General features: G+C 51.2%; 1 protein-coding gene across 3 annotated transcripts in view; it reads right to left on the reverse strand.

Annotated features, from left to right (window-relative positions):
• Positions 1–16,012, reverse strand: part of NR3C1 (nuclear receptor subfamily 3 group C member 1) — a 55,084-nt gene extending 39,072 nt beyond the window's left edge. For all 3 annotated transcript variants that reach the window (XR_008208250.1, XR_008208249.1, XM_052689556.1), the window contains exons 1-2: positions 15,856–16,012; positions 13,046–14,231 (exon numbers count right to left, since the gene is read on the reverse strand). Coding sequence is in view for 1 of the 3 variants with exons in the window: in XM_052689556.1 (XP_052545516.1) it covers positions 13,046–14,217 (1,172 nt within the window). In the remaining 2 variants the exon portion in view is untranslated. The remainder of the gene's footprint in view (positions 1–13,045; positions 14,232–15,855) is intronic.
• Positions 16,013–16,225: the final 213 nt, after the last annotated feature.

The following is a 16,225-nucleotide window of genomic DNA, read 5'->3' on the forward strand; positions in this document are numbered from 1 at the left end:
CTCTTTTTGAGGCAAACATCTGACACAAACAGAGGTGCTCCAGCAGCAAATCCCAACTTGCCCTGCTGTGAGGACGGGCTGGCAGAGCAGTGGTGCACTGATGCCGTACCGAGCAGCACGAGGCATTCTCATTATCCTTTCTGATAACACAGAACCTATTTGCTGGCTGCCATTGCACACTGCACTGATGACTGCTCAACACCACTGGTGACACTGCAGAGCCCCATCCCTGACCCACAGCTATCAGCTCCGAATTGTGATCTTTCTTCTCAACATGCAAGGCCAGGCGATTTCCCCTCCATGTCTGACCCTGCCCCTTCTCCCCTTCTCACTCAAACCCCCACCTGCTTTTCTGCACTCACCGTGCTGTAGGAGAGCTACCAGGATGGCGCAGCACCAGCTCAGCACAGAACCCCTGCTCCCTCTGCAGATCCTGGCCCTCACTGACCCTCAGGGAACAGGACAGTCCATTTCCCATCCTGTAAAGCAGGCCAGAAAGGCCTTTTGCTTCCTATTCTTCAACCAGTTCCGAAATCTATAAAAGGACTGATCTCTTTCAGTTCCATGACAACATTTTTCTTTTTCTTTTAACAGCCCTTGGCAAGAACACACGTTAAAGACTTCAAAGGAGGAAAAAAACCCACAAACCCATTAGAGAGATCTGGATTTCCCCCCACCCCACACTCTTTGACACCCTCAGCCCGCAGCACTGCAGGAGGAGGCCCTTTCCTTGTAGGAGCAGCATCACCTCCCCCATAGCACGGGGTGCAGGCTGGTCTCACTGCCCCAGTTCCTCCGCCTGCAGCCACACCGTGGGTCTCTGCCACTCTGAGCACCACCTGCAAGGTGCTTTTCGAGTTCTCTTTTTCTCTCCTTAAACCCACTTCATTTCCTTCCTATATGTTTCACCTTCTGCATTCTCCAGGACTTTTGCTCACTTTCATTTGGGCAAGCTGCTGCCTGTCCTAAAGCACGGACTGCTCTGTGGTTTTGATCTGCTCGGCGACTCAGAGCTACCACTGTGCCACCTCGCCGTGCATCCCGGTGCGCAGCGCTGCTGGCAGCTCTCCCAGCCATTTGAGGCGTGCTGCCGTCACTTGTTCAGGTTCGAGGGGGTTGTTCTTTAATTGCCTTGTTTACACATAGGTCCCTCTTCTATCCCTGCCTCGGCCCACTCTCCATCAGCCCAACAACCAGAGATCTCTCCAGCCAGTTCCTGCCACGCTCCAACGCCTGCAGCTCTTCCCCTCCAGCATCCCACACTGCTCACAGCACCTCCAACACTGCACACCGTGCCACCGAGGGCAGCCTGGTGCAGCCAGGACAGCACCTCACAGCAGAAACCCACCTGGAAACACAAAGCAGTCGCTGCTTGCAGATCCTCATGCGTTCTGGGGCAGCCTGTTGGCTCTGCAGCTCCATAAAGATTGCAGCCGCTCACAGACTAGTAACAGAGTTTCTTACAGTAGGATGGCGAATTGTTGTTGTTAAACCACCGCTGGCATTTTAAAACTGCCTAAAAAAAGTCACTGACTGCCACAAGCCAGAGGCTGCTAAGGTAAACTGCTGGGGAGGGCCATGCCAAAGCCACAAGCGCTCATCCCATTCGGATTCTTCAGGGTTTTTAAAAGCTCTACAGATCTTATAAATACAGAACAAAACCAAACCCACAACGCTTATCCCAACCTGCAGGACGGCGCTGAGACAGCTCCCATCCTGAGGGCAGCACCAGCACTGCTTTGAGTGTCTTAAAAGCCACTTCATCTTCTAATGCACAGATAAGGACTATATGCCTTTCCTAAAAGCAGAATCATTACACCCAGCTTTGAGTACAAAGAACACAAGTTCAAAGCTTTTTGTTCACTTACTTCCTTTTCTTCATAGAGAACTTAGAAAGAGACGCTTTGATTCAAGAAAGAAACTCAAGTTTGTTCTTTAAGAACAGACCAAAAGCATATGCAGCTTTTTTGACTCCCTCAAGTCATCCGCGGTAACAGATTGCAAAATAAACACCTCTCTGATGGTTAAAATAGGATGTTTGTGACAAATGTTTTGGTGGAAGGTGGTAGAGCAGCCTGCCATCCACTTCTATGGGGCTTTGGGGCTTCCCTCGTTACGTACGTGCTTCACTTCACTTTGCTCTTCGGAGGGCAGTTTCACAAGGGCCAGGTCCTGGAGCCTGATGCACACAGGAAGTTGCAGTCAGTAACACTTCGAAATCCTTGGAAAGGCTCAAAGAGCTGAGAGCTGCATTTCCTTTATGGCCCTTCCTCAGTTTACAGAGGGGGTCAGCCCAAAATAGCAGCATCCCTCACTTCCTCCCTCCCCAGCGGCGTGCAGCGCAACTTAACCGTATCGGTTTGCTCTGAGAGCTGGAGCAAAATAACTCACACAAACAAGTGCATTGCTGACAATATTCCAACCTTGTGCTTGCTCTTTAATAAGATATCAGATGTTCCAACCTTTAACACATTAAAAGAATCTTTAAAGTGATAAAATAGGCCCAAGCTCACTTGACAAACCAGTTGCTCTCGTTGCAGTTGTTAGATATCTCTCATGACTAAGAATGTAATCTTGCAAGCATCCTAACATTAACTGCTCACTTAAAAAAAAAAAAAGTATTCTTTGCTACTGGAAGTAAGGAACTGTGGGCACTAAGGACTGTCTGATGTTTGCACCTTATGGGAGAAGCTCTAGCAATGAACTTCACTTTTTTAAACCATGCACTTAAGGTGCAAATAAGCTGGCGTTTTGTTTGAAAGCTTGTCTGCTCTAGCTATGGAAAGCTAATTCATTACAAAACTTGTTAGATTGGTTTTATTAAATTGGAGAGCTAGAATAACTTCCTTGTCAGTTTAGAAAATGGCAGACGTGCAGGACATAGTAGAAATACGTGCTCAGGAAGGACAGGATTCATTAAAGTATATAGAAATTAACATCAAAAGGACTTCACAATAGACCAGAACTCACATTGGAAAAAAAATAAATGAGTTCCCAACGAAGTCCATGGGGTCAAACGACTTCTAAGACAGCCTGGTGGGTAACAACACAGTCCAAGATGCTCATGGCAAGAGGTGCCAGCACTGTGCAGCTGCTCACATCTGCAACAGCACCACAGCCACCCGTGTCTGTGAAACAGGAGCTCTTCATGTTATTTTCCTTTCGAGCTTTAAGCTTGCTGATACAATTCAGTCAAAGCAAATAAAAGCAGTAAGCCTACTCTTTCTCCCAAAAAGGATTACAACATTTACAATTTACACTACAAAATTGGCTTTAAAAATAAGAAGACATTATCATTCTTTACAAATTTGCATTTTAAACTCTGTTCGTCTGGAAATCTGGGAGGGAGGTGAGCAAGCTTGTTTCATTTATCTTCATGCGAGCACAACGTGCAGCCTTCCGCTTCCTTAATGCTCCACTCCGTTGGGAACCACTGTCCTCATAGCAAGTATCCCTTCAGTACAGTCATTTACCACACTCACAAGGCCTAATCTGAGCTAAACAAGCACAGGGCGATTGCTCTGACACCAAAACGAATAACTAAGAAATGGCGCAACCCTTCAACGCCATTGGTGTTTGTGCACAAAATCTACCAGAGCTGACCAACGAAACAGAAAATTGAAACCAGTGCAATGAAGGTAATCCCTGCCTGCCTTTTCAGAGCTGCCTCACCGCTACATCGTGCAATGGCTTCCAAGCGAGAACCATTCAGAGCAGCCCACCCAGTGCCCCAGCGGTGCCTCTGCTGCTGCAGCGCTCCAGAAAGGCAGCTGGGCTGCAATGGGCTGCAAGAGTGGGGAGGAGGCAGCGAGCTGCTATCAGAGCAGCACAGCAACCCCGGGGCCTTTGGGAAGAATCTCCTCCACACGCCTGAGCCAAAAGGTTTCTTATGAAAGATAAGTTGTAATTTATTTTCCTTTTTAATACGTTAAATAATAATAATAATAATAATAAAAATAAAAATCAAGCAGGTCTCAGAAAGCCACTTCCAACAGACCTGACAAAAGCAGAGTCTGAGGTTCGTTACATTACAGAGGTAAAGGATCCTTTTCTCCCAGCAGTTACTGAGAGTTTTGGCACCGACTGCAGTACAGATGCAGACAGACTGGATAAGGGCTGGGGAGCCATGGAGATGCTATTAGCTCAGAGCAACTCCTGCTGCTGCCGACCACAGCTCCAGCTCTGAGAGCCGCAGCAGGAGCACAAACGGACACGAACAGAAAATACAGAAACTCGATTGTTTTGCTGCACTTAAAGATGGGAGGCAGCAGGAAAGGAGGAACCGGGCAGTGCCATGAGCACAGCCCAGGAAGGTGAGAAGGCAGCTCTGTGGCAAAGAATTCCAAAGAGGAGTACAGGGATTTAAAGCTAGCGCAGGTGACGCTCTGCAGTCACAAGTTCAGTTTCTCAGTGATAACCACAATAACTCCTTCCACGATCACCCAGTATTTTCATCTCTGTTTCTGCAGGAAGCTTGAAATGCAGTGGCTATCACACTTCCAGAAGAACGATCTGAGACAGACACAAAATGTCAGCTGAAGGGGGAAACCAAAGCCATGGACACATGTGATCGCCTGTTTTTCCACTGTGGGAAGCAACACCATGGAGCTTGGGAACTCTCCAGCAGGCGAGCACCAAAGTCCAAAGCCTTTCTGACAAGTTCTTGTGCTTTGCACTTACCAGTAAGGCAGCATAACTCAGAGGGGTGGGTCGGGTGATCCCAACTCTTCTCCCGTCACATCATTTATACACATCCTCCCTTGGAGATTTTGGTTCTTTCCCTTCAGATTTACCTCCCCCTTCCCCAGCACAAGCACACCCAACAGCTGCTGAGTTCTTCATGGTTCCAGACAGAAAGAGACCAAACCACAACACCCCATCAACAGCATTCATAAACGAAGGGAACTAAGCAGTGTAATTCCACCAACTTGAAAAGGCCACACAGACCTCCCCTCTCCCCTACAAAGCACAGCATGCAGACCCAGCAGCAGCACCCAGGTTATGAGATGCTTGCTTTTGCTCCCATTCATATGTCAGGACTTAGAGATGTCACCCAGCTCCCTGCTCACTTCATTGTAAAAAAAAAAATAAAAATAAAAATAATAATAATAAAAAAAAAGACCACCAAATTATAGGGAATTCTACCAATCAGAAAGAATTGGAACTGGTTATTTCATATACGGCTTGCTATTATTTCACTAAATATTTATTATCTTCCTGAAATCCCGTGTTCCTTCACTCATCTCCAGCATCTAAAAGCTTTTCTGGATACCAGTTTCAGGATCTTTAATTTTTAAAAGCATTTTTAATGCCTCAGTTAAGACGCTTTCTTAAAACAGTTTATATTGCCCTTTGTTCTCATCTGCTTCATGTTTTAAGAGAATCAAAATGCAGAGATCTTTTCAAAACAGTCAGCTCCAGGCCAGGATGATGCAATTCATACCTGACAGAAGATTAGGAGAAACTCACTGGGCAAAGCAGATCGAAGCACCTGGCTGCAGCCGTGACCTGAGGAATGCTGCAGGAGGAAGGCGCGCAGCCGGGCAACGTGCAGCTGGAGTCAGGGCACCAAACTATGCAGTGTCCAATTAGAGATTTAAATTCACAGCAAATACACAGGCACACACAGCATACACACTTCCAGCTCTAATTTGTTCAACAGATTGAGCCAAAGGCTTTACTAGTTTTTTGCTTTTTTTTTTTTTTTTTTTTTTTCCCCTCTAGAAAATTGTTGTGGAAAACAAAGAAGAGGGAAAAAATACACGGGTACGTAGATATTTAATGCCCCCACAGAGCAGACGTTGTTATAAAACACTGTTAACAATTTACACATGGGGAGGTACCAGAAAGCAGAATATCCATCTGTGCCGTCCACTTTAGGGGTGCCCAGCAGTGCTGCAGACACAGCTTGCTTGGTGGCACGGGAGCTGAGGGCTGCAGCACCGCAGTGCATGCAAGGGAATGTGCCACAGCAAGCAACAAGCGGGGCTTCTTTTTACAGAGGCACTACCATGAAGGAATTGGCATCTGCACCGCTAACGTGCTCCACCAGCACCGCTGCCAGCAGCTCCTCTGCTACAGCAATTTGTACCACAACAGTTCCAGCCCGTGTTATCACAGCACCACACATTAGCGCACACAAACCGGGCTGTGTCAGGCGAGTTCTTCGAGTAATAACAACAAAATAAATGGCATCAGCTGCTCTTTTCCATCACAGACATCAAACCCACAACCAAGAGGAGCTGCGCAGAAGAGCCCCTGCAGGGGCTGGTGGGACCATGCAGAGCAGCCACAGCAGTCTAAGCCTGCTCTCCCAAAGGCGGTTTGTGACTGCACACCACAGCATGGCGCCGAGCAGCTAAGGGACCTGAGAGGTGTGCCAGCACTGTGCAGAGCTGCAGCCCGAGCACCAAGGATGGGCAGCGGCAGGCAGCCCCTGCACTGGGCCAGCCCTCAACACAGCAGGTACCAGGAACGGCTGCAATTGCACCACAGTTGGGCTGCACATCCTCAGCCAGCACACAGCAGACGGAGGTGGCCGGCCTGCAGCACCTCTAGCAAAGCTCCCTGCAAGCAGGAGCACATCTGCAGATACCCAGAGGAAGGCATATGCACAAAACCACCCCTTCCCCCCCTACCGAACCCCACCAAAGTTTCCTACAGGACAAAAGCGAAGCCCCCGGCATGGGCAGGAGGCGGCCACCAGAGCAAACCACAGGAATTTCCCGGTTCTCTTGCGATAAGTGAAGCAGCAGATCTCAGATCCTCTAGAGAAAAACAAGCAGGAACAAACAAACAAGGCAGGCCAGGAAGCCAGCCAGTCACCGCCTCTGTTTACTTGCTGAAATAAGCTACAGGTGGCAGTGACACGGCCTAGCTCCCACCTGGCAGCACCGGGGCTGCCCAGGTTATACAGGCACTATTTTATCATGCAGACTCTTCTGACCCCACGTATTTTCTTAACAGAAAACCAGAGTCCTGAGAAGCGCTCGCTTCAAGCTTGTTATGAAAATGAAAGCAAGCAGAAATGTGAGATCTGAATAGAGCAGAGCACAGCCAATCGCGCCCTGCTGCGAAGAAGTTCCCTATTAAACCCTGTGCGACCACGAGGCACAAACACGATCCCCATGCCCAGCTGGTTTCTGACACACGCAGTAGTGGTGCACATCATCACCAATTGCACAAAGAATGCACTGCTGTAAAAATCCACAGCAGAACTTAGTTCCTTCACTGGATTACAGCAGAACTGAGCTCAGTTCAAGGAGGATGCCATTACTTTGGAGCTGCTTTCCCAGACGCAGTTTAGCCTTTAAGACTTCCTGAGAACTGACAGCTTTGAGCAAAAAGCAGAACTCAAATACAATGTTGCATCTGTACACATTGGCAGCAGCTTGTTGGACATCAATCTTTAAAGTGCCTCAGGATTGTTACTTTCTAGGAAGAAAGTAACACGGAGTGAGGATCCATAGGTACAAGCGGAATTGTGAGTTTTAATTATAACAAATTGATACAGACTATATTAAGAACACAGTTGGCTGGTACAGAAACGTACTCTGCAAGATGTCAAGATGGATTTGCGGAACACCGCTTCCTCCAGAAACTCACACAATTGGAGATTATTGATTTTAGGAACCATTAACACTAGACCCTACATGATATCCTGGAGAATAACACCATGTGCTGGCATCCAAACTCAATTCTCTCTCTTAAGAGCAGCAAAGAAACACAACCAGGCTGGCTGCACCTTTGCACCAAGCCCAGATGGTCCCAGCAGGTCGGTCAGGCAGCACATCACAGACCTGAACAGAGTTCCAGCTAGGAGACCTCCAGCAGAGAGCTTCTCAGCATCAGCTGCATCAGCTGAGGGCATGGGAAGCACATCTAGAACACGACTCCTTCCTTCTTCACGGCAAAGATGAGGTAAGAAGGAAAACCTCCAGAGCAGCGTGACTGCACTGACTGCGCTCCCACCCCAACGCGCTGCCCTCAGAAGAATTACTCACCTCTCCAGCCTCAGGAGCTGGGCTGGCAGGCTCTGCCTGCACCCTGTGCCCTCACTGCAGGCAGGGCGCTGTGCCCGCTGCTGCCCTGTGGGATGGGGCTCCCAGCTGCCCTCCTTTAGTTCCAGAGCCCAGTGCTCAGAACAACATTAACTCCTGGCCTGCGAGCGTCTCGGTTACTTAAACAAATGCTGAATCCTAAATGGATTTCACACTACAGTGACCCAGTCAGAAAACCTGCCATGAGAACAACACGCAGCCTGTGTGAGTAATGATGCAATGCGTTAACACTTCAGCAAATTGTAAGATTAAATTTGCGTATACGGGGAGACAAAGACTATGAAACCAGAGAGCCTAAGCCAACAAACTCTCGGATCTGCTGCACAAATACCGTAAAGTTCTCCTCCTAGCAACTACCTCGCTCCACATCTAACTGTTCTTAGAAACACAGAAACAAATACAAGCTGATTATTTTAATACATTTTGGAGTTCATTTCTTATGCCAGAGACGACACACAAATGGATGTTTTGATAACTCTGGGTTCACTGTAACCACAGCTCTGCAAAGCTCTTGGGTTGAAGACAGGATTTCATTGATAAGTCATTTACCTCAAAGATGACACTGGAACCCTTTGCACAACCCATAAACACCTCTAGCAATGAAAGTTCTACGAGTGAGGGACAGGGGGGAGGAAAGTTACCAGTGGGAAACATAAGCTCATTTGCTCAGCCTGGCCTGCTCTCACCAACCATGGCAGCGGATGGTGCCCTGTGGGGAGGAGTAATGAAGAACCCTGAGGAAACTGCTGCCAGCCACATTTTGGGCAGATGAGCCAGGGCTGGATCCCGCATGAGCTGCAAGTGTTCTGAAAAGACCCAGAAGTCACAGATTACCAAAAGAAAAAAGAAAAAAAAAAAAAGCAGCTTATTTTTATGACTAGCACACAATGGGCTAACAGAATTAAGAGATGATCTCTTCACTGAGATTTGCACTGCAAGGAGGAAAGCCCCCACAGGAGCGTGGCTGGAAGGTTTGCAGCCAACATCTCTGGGGATCCAAGGCAGTCACATACGGCCCCCACTGCCCCGCTGCGCCCCGGCAGCACCTCTGCCATCCATATGGCAGCACATCCATACTGCCAGCACAAATGCCATTCCCCTCCTGTTAGATTAAAAAATAAGTACGCAATAGCAGCATGGATCAACTTTTCTCTTGGTAAGCTAGAACTCTGGCTTAGAATCAGGGTCATCATTGTTTGGGTTGGACTTGAAAAAAATCTGCTCAGCTACCAACCAGTGGAATGGATCATTTCAGTGGGAAAAACTAGACTTCATCTGAACTGGTCCACCATCTACCTCTGCACCTTAACTTTCACAGCACCCTTTTGTACACGCTGTGTGACATCCCTGATTCTTTCCTTTCTGCCAAAAATACAGATCAGCTCTTCTGTTGTGGGTCTCCAGAACTCAAACACTGAGCGCAGGGTGACTCGAAGCAGACAAGTCACAACACAGACTACTGAAGCCCAAAGCAACCCCTTGGCACAACAAGTCCGCTCTGTATGTCAAAAGCAAACGACCGAGCAGGAGACGCTCCCGGAGTGCCATGCGTGACGCGCTGCTGAGTCAGGCGGTGCAGCCCCACACCGTGCCAAGCCACAGCCCGGGCCGAGGGCCAGACTGGGACAGAGCAGTGCGGCCAGCGGACCCCTGACCCACACACCTCCAGCAGCCGCCCACCGCTTTCCCCTTCCTCCTGGGACAACCTCTGAGCCCAACACAGCCCTGGCAACGCAGACCTGAGCGAAGGGCGGCTGTTCCTTGAGCAGCAGCACTTCCCCTTCAGGTTCTGCACCGCCGTTGCTCGCAGCTCTTGCCCTTCCTCAAGCCTTCCTGATCCCCATCCCCACAAGCTGGAGCACTAGGAATGATTTTAGATGTAACACTAGAAGCCGTACCGCTGCCAAGGGGGCCCACTTTCTGTAAATTCTGGCTGTAGGCTGAGAAAAAAAAAAAATAGAGAACTCTGCGCTGCTGCAGCACTTCTCGCCGTCCTCCATTCCCCCAATGAGCCACATCTCCAGGAAGTCAGGGCAGCAAGAGAGCAGAGTGGAAAACGCATTAAATCCACTGCTCCAGAGAGCAGCGAGCACGCAGCACTGGAACATGGAATTCAACCAATTTCGCTTTGTGCAGCAACACCACCAGTCGTGTCAGGTTGGAGACGGACACCACCGAAAGCCCCAATTCCTCAGCGCAGCGCTTGGCAAAGCCTCGCACCAAACCCTGCCCCATTCCCAGACCCCGAGCGCTTACTCCCAGAGCAAGCTGTCAGCACGCAGCCCCTGCAGCACCCGGATGGGGCCGTCCCACAGCTGGGACTCCCACTGCTCTGCACAGCCAGCCGTGTGCCCAGCCCCGAGCTGCAGACGGCCTCTGCGCTTCTGCTCACTGTAACCAATTCCCTACGTTTGCATTCTGTGTAAGCTGCATTAACTTCAGAATGCTTTCCACTGTTCAGAGGGAAACTGATTAGCTTTCTCAGCCCTGATTATCACGTATCTCATTAGAGACGGCGTGCTGTGCTGTCCTTAGGAAAGGGAACTGAAAATTTCATTTTAAGGCTGTACGTCTACGAGACGTTGCAGGTGTTTGGACAATGCAAGCAGCGCTGCATGCACACCTGAGCACAACCCTGGCTGCTCCTCCCATGCACTCAGCATGTTATTCATGCTTTGAATAATGAAAGACTACCACCAGCAGTAGGAAATATTTCCCATTGCAAAGTGCAGCTCAGCAATCCCAGCCTTCATCTCACAGAATGGGTGCTTCAAAGGAAGCAACAAATGGAGCCCCAGACGCCCACAGGAGCCTCCTGAGATGGTTCTTCCTTTGTTTCTGGAACAAATGGCAAGAATGTCATTTTTGTTAAATCTCCTGGGTGCTACATAAAGAAATCTGCAAAACATCCACTGAAAGTGACCCAGCTCACTCCAAACATTTCTGACAAAGTTGAGGAGGAATGAATTCCCATCCCACCCCCTGAGATTCATCAGCACCTGGCAATTATTTTAAAATAAGATTCTGTTACTCCTAATGTAAGGGGAAAAAGGGTAAAAGTAAAGCAGGCAATGCTGGGCTCAGAACTGGACTTGTAGTTTTAATATATTTAAAAAAATAAATAACTACTTCCGTGAACACAGGAAATCAAACTTTTCTAAGCAAAACCAGGAGCAACCTCATTTTCCTTTTTAAACACGTATTTTAAGTTCAGTTCCATTATCTCAAATATGGCAAAAGAAAACATTACGAGCTGCAACTGCCCCAGGGCACCAGGCAGCCACAGCACCCTGCACATCACCACCCCCAGAACTGCTCCCTAACAGCCAGCACAGCATCCAGCACTGCTGCTCCTTTCACTGCAGGATCAAATCTGCACTGTATGCATGAGAAGCATTGAGAGGGCTTTTCATCACAACGTTACCAGAAACCAAGCACACAAAAATGGTGTTTATGAGACTGCCCAAAGCATTACAGATGGATGCGCACAGCACTCAGCTCCCAGAGAGCTCGGGTCTGACCAGGCAGCGCTGTACAAGAAAAACAATGCATCAACTTCACAGAAAGCCTCAAAAGTGATGTTATTATTTGTGTGGGATATGCTCTGAAATCAATCTCTCAAATCCAGAAATAGTTCTCGCTGGGATACAGATTTTGTTATGATCATCATATACACACACAGAAAATGTAATGAAAAAAAAAAACAACAAAAAAACCAACTCCCTCCCTCCCTCACCCCCCTCCCAGAAACTATGAAATAAATGAAGAACAATGTGAAAGTTGGACTGGTTTTGCAAAAGGTTCATACAGAGGATTTCTGCTCTGTCAAATAAATGATAAGGCGCATTCAATATTCATCCATCAAAGCAGACCTTCTCCCCAAAGCCCGACTTCCCTTCCTGGCTTCCTGATGCTGCAGCTTGCTCTGAACACGTCCCTAAAGCAGCACACACCTCCGCTACAAAAACCAAAACCTACCGCTGAAGTTCAGGCTGCAGCAGCTTCCAGCTGCGTGCTGAAGGGATGCGGACCCTCCTCCATCCCACCGAGCCGTGGGAAAGCAGAGCTCAGCCCGCACAGCTCACCCGCAGGGACCGACTGCCAGCAGCGCAATAACGCACAGCGCTCACACGGACGCGAACCGAACCCACAGTCGCCGCTTCTCCGCATTCAGACCCGCAGAGCCATTTCCTAACGCCCCGCCGACACGCACCAAAATCCTCCTCCCCAGGTGAGGCCACGCCAGGCTCTGTGCGACACGGCCAAGGAAAACACAGCCGGCGCTGCGGCCGGACCCGTGCTCTGAGCAGGGAGCGGGGAAAGGCCTCGTGCGGAGCAGCCGTGCGCCGGGCCGGCCGGCAGAAAGCACGGCACAGAGGCAGGCGCTCGGAGCGCACCGCCTCCCAGCAGCCCGGCTCCGGGTTAAGCCCAGGTACGGGTAAATCTCTGCAAACATTCTTATCTCTCTGAACGCAGCTATTAAGCGAACTGCTGAGCGTTTCCTACTCAGGATCCTCTTGTCCATGTAAGGCAAGCGCAACACCAAGCAAAGCTAGAGCTCCGTTTCAGCTTAAATGCAATTCTCAAAATTTACCCAGCAACCAAGCTATTTTTGTGCCTAACATTTCAGTAACACCAGGGGGAAAACAACAAAAAAACTCATGCTGCAGTAATTGATCCTCTGACCCCTGAGAACGAAGCGGCTTTCGGACACAAATACTTCCCCCTCCCCGCCGCCCTGCGCATGGATCCTTCCGCCACAAACTCCATTCCACTCTGGGATACACTTGAAACTTTTTTTTTCTTTTTTAAACAGTCTGCTGCCCTGCTCCTTTCTTCCCTTTGGCAGCACAGCTCAGCACCCAGCTATGCTCAGGAGCCAACCAACAGAGCCACAACCGACCTTCAGCAAAAACCAAACCCATGCACGCAGTTACACAGAGCACGCTTGCAATATTTCAGTACAGAGAAATAAAACTGGTTACCTTGAATAGCCATTAGAGAAAGCAGGTCTGCCAGAAAGGTTGAGCGTTCCCAAGGGAGCTAAAGCCTCGTCCCCTGATCCCTGGCACCTATTCCAATTTTCTGAACTGGCAGGAAGAGATGGAATGATATTAAAAATTGGTTTCTGATCCTGCTGCTGAGAGAGCGATGCAGTGTTTAAATCATAGTGATACATCTGTCCCCCAGAGGTGCTGACACCATGGATAGAGATGGCAGAGACTTTAGCACCCAGCAGATTAGACCCGGAGAAGTTTGCCTGACAGTAAATTGGGCCCATGTTTTCTTGCTTTATGCCAGGAGTACAGAGTTCAATGTAGTCTTCCTTTTCTGTTTTCACTTGAGGCATCGGCATTTTGGAACTGGGTAAAAGGTCACCACGGTCATTAATTTTAGGTTTAGTGTCAGACAAAATGGGGGGCTTGCAGTCTTCCCCCAGGTTTCCCTCCAGGAGGAACGTGTCGTCAGCAGAGATGGGGGACAGCAAACCTCCGTCATCGAGCAACGGGTCCAGCCGCCACGGGCTCCCATTCGGCTCTTTGCCAGGCGATACCGATGGCAATTCTAAGTCCTGGAGGATATCCAGGGTGCTTTGGTCTTCAGAGAACAGCTTCAGGCTGCCGCCGTTGGAGCCGACCTGGCTTTGGACCGAAGCCCCCGGCTCCAGGGGCCCGCGGCCAGCCATGCCCGCAAAGTCCGGCTCCAGCGGCGCCTCGGATGACACTGCTCCCTTCGTGTCCTCTGCCAGGCTCGAGGACTTGTTCAAGCTTGCTATGCTTTCCTCCAGGAGCCTGAAGTCCGTTTCTCCAGAAGGGATGCCAGTTTGGCCCTGTTGTGAAAATCCAAGGTCGTTTCCCATCACTTTCGCATCTGTTTCACCCATATACAGTCCCATGGAGAGCGACACTGCCTTGGACAGGTCCGGCGGAGGCACATTGTTTACCAATCCTTTAGAGAAGTCAGCCAGAGCGGGTTGCTGAGCAGAGTCTGACTGAGAAGACACGGGGAGAGGAGCTGCAGATACAGGGGCTTGTGCGGAGGCTCCACCCCTGAAGGGCGGATGGAAGTCCATCACAATCCCTCCTTTGGTACTCATGAGCACATTTTTCCCGGTTTCGTCTTGATCTGACGACTTAAGCAATTCTTTGGAATCCATGATTTTAACATCAGCTACAAAAAGATCACAAGATACCAAAGTTAGCACATCGAGGGTACTTTAATAACAGCATAACAGAAGGCAAAATCATCAGCCTGGTTTGGTTTGAGGACGGAAGCAAAGCAAACCAAGCCACGAGCTGACATACGCCACGTTTTTCCCAAACCCACTGATATATTTTAACAGGTGAGTGATAATTAGAATTTGTTATTTTTAAAGCTTTCTAAAGCCGTACGGAGCGCTCCGTGCGCCAGCACCGCTCAGAGCCACAGCACAACGGCAGGCACTTTGTGAGCACTTCCCAGCTCTGCTACAGCCACGCCAGCAAGCAGAGGAGCTGCGAACTGTGAAAGTGCCTCATTCACAGCCTCCGACAGCGACCTCCCCGGCACCGCTCGGTGCCAGCCAGCCCAACGCGGCAGCTGCCCGGGAGCCGCACAGCCTCGGTGCCCCAGAACGCTCTGCTTCAGTTCAGCCTAAAACAGAACGCGTGAATCCTAAAAATAAGTCACTGTCATTCTGTAAATAAGCCCCACATTTACACATAAAACTCAACTAAAACTAAAGTAGTATTTTTACCAGCTTCAAACACTTCAAAAGCCCGCGGCTATCCTCCAAACCCATCTAGCACCGGCAGTAAATCTCAGTTTCGTCTGTTTGTGTTTACTCTATTTACTTCCAGCGCGGAGCGTAAATATTTGGAGAAAAACTGCAAATTCTTATCCGAACTTCCCACGCTGCCTCTCCTCTGCCCGAACCCCGCCGCCCTCAGCCACGGGCCCGCAGCACACAGCGCAGCTCCCGGCCCCGCACCGCCCGCCCGGCCCCGCGTGCCAAAGCGAGGGCCGCAGCCAGCAGCGCGGCTCCGGGCGCACGGCGTTAAGGTGGCCCGGCCGAGTGGAGCGAGCTCAGCTCGGGGCCGGGGGAGGGTTTGGGATCGTGTCGCATAACCTCAGCGCGGCCGAAGGGAGAATCTCTCGCCCTCGTTTTCCAACTCGCGCGCGACGCCGACAGCCGCCCCGACACCCAAACACAGCGCCCGAAATTCGGGGACCGTGAAAACGCTGCGCGACGACTCCGCGGGGAAACCGCGACGATAACTGAAATATCGAAGCGCGGACACAAGCGCAGCCCGTTCGCTTCGGCTCCGCCGCGCTCACACGAGGGGAAGGCGCCCGATCCGCTCCATCCGACGACGTCCCCGGGCAGCGGTGGACACTCGGCGCGGCGGACGCGGCCGGAGCGACACGCGCGGACCCACGGAGGGATCGAAGAGCAGCGAACAGCGTTACGTGCGGCGAATTCCCGTTCGCGCGGCGCGGCTTCCCAAGCAATGTGTCGGGACCTGTTGAGCCGTCTCCTGGCACACCCACTTCTACAAAATAACACCGGCCCACGGCAGCGGGGCGCCGCGCTCCCCCTGCGCTCTGCTCCCCGCGACCACCCGTGCTGCGGGCGGCAACGAAACCCCGGGGCCGCCTTCAGCCCCGTCCCGTGGAGCAGCTCGGCCGGCCTGCCGCCCCCTCCCCCCCCCCGGCGCTCGGGGCATTCCTGCGGGGCGTCCCCCCCGCCCCCTCCCAAGGAAGTTCCCGGCCCCGCGTTGTCCCCCCCCTCCCCGACCTCCCTCACGGCCCTTACCTCGTCCAGGGGGGGGCGCTGGATCCTTCAGCCACCCACCGCCATGGCGGCCGGGGGCAGCGGCCGGGGGCAGCAGGCTGAGCGGAGCGGGGCGGGCGGAGGAAGTCAGCAGCCGCCCCTCCTGGAGCGGAGCGGAGAGCGCCCGCCGCCCCCCCCTTCCTCCTCCCACCGGCCCGAGCTCCGGCCCGAATCCCCGCCCCTCCCTCCCTCCGCTGCCCGCGGCGCCCCCTCGCTAATTAGAGCTAATTGCCTCCGCAGACTTTGCCCCGCGCTGCCCGCCCCCCTCCCGCCGCCCTCCCCTCGGCCGCGCCGCGCTCGGCGGTGCTGTGCCCCAGCCACAAAATGGAGGACGGCGGCGGCCGCCTCCCCG

This window comes from Tympanuchus pallidicinctus, unplaced genomic scaffold (genome assembly GCF_026119805.1).
Source record: "Tympanuchus pallidicinctus isolate F22 unplaced genomic scaffold, pur_lepc_1.0 scaffold25, whole genome shotgun sequence".
NCBI classification, from domain to species: Eukaryota; Metazoa; Chordata; class Aves; order Galliformes; family Phasianidae; genus Tympanuchus; species Tympanuchus pallidicinctus.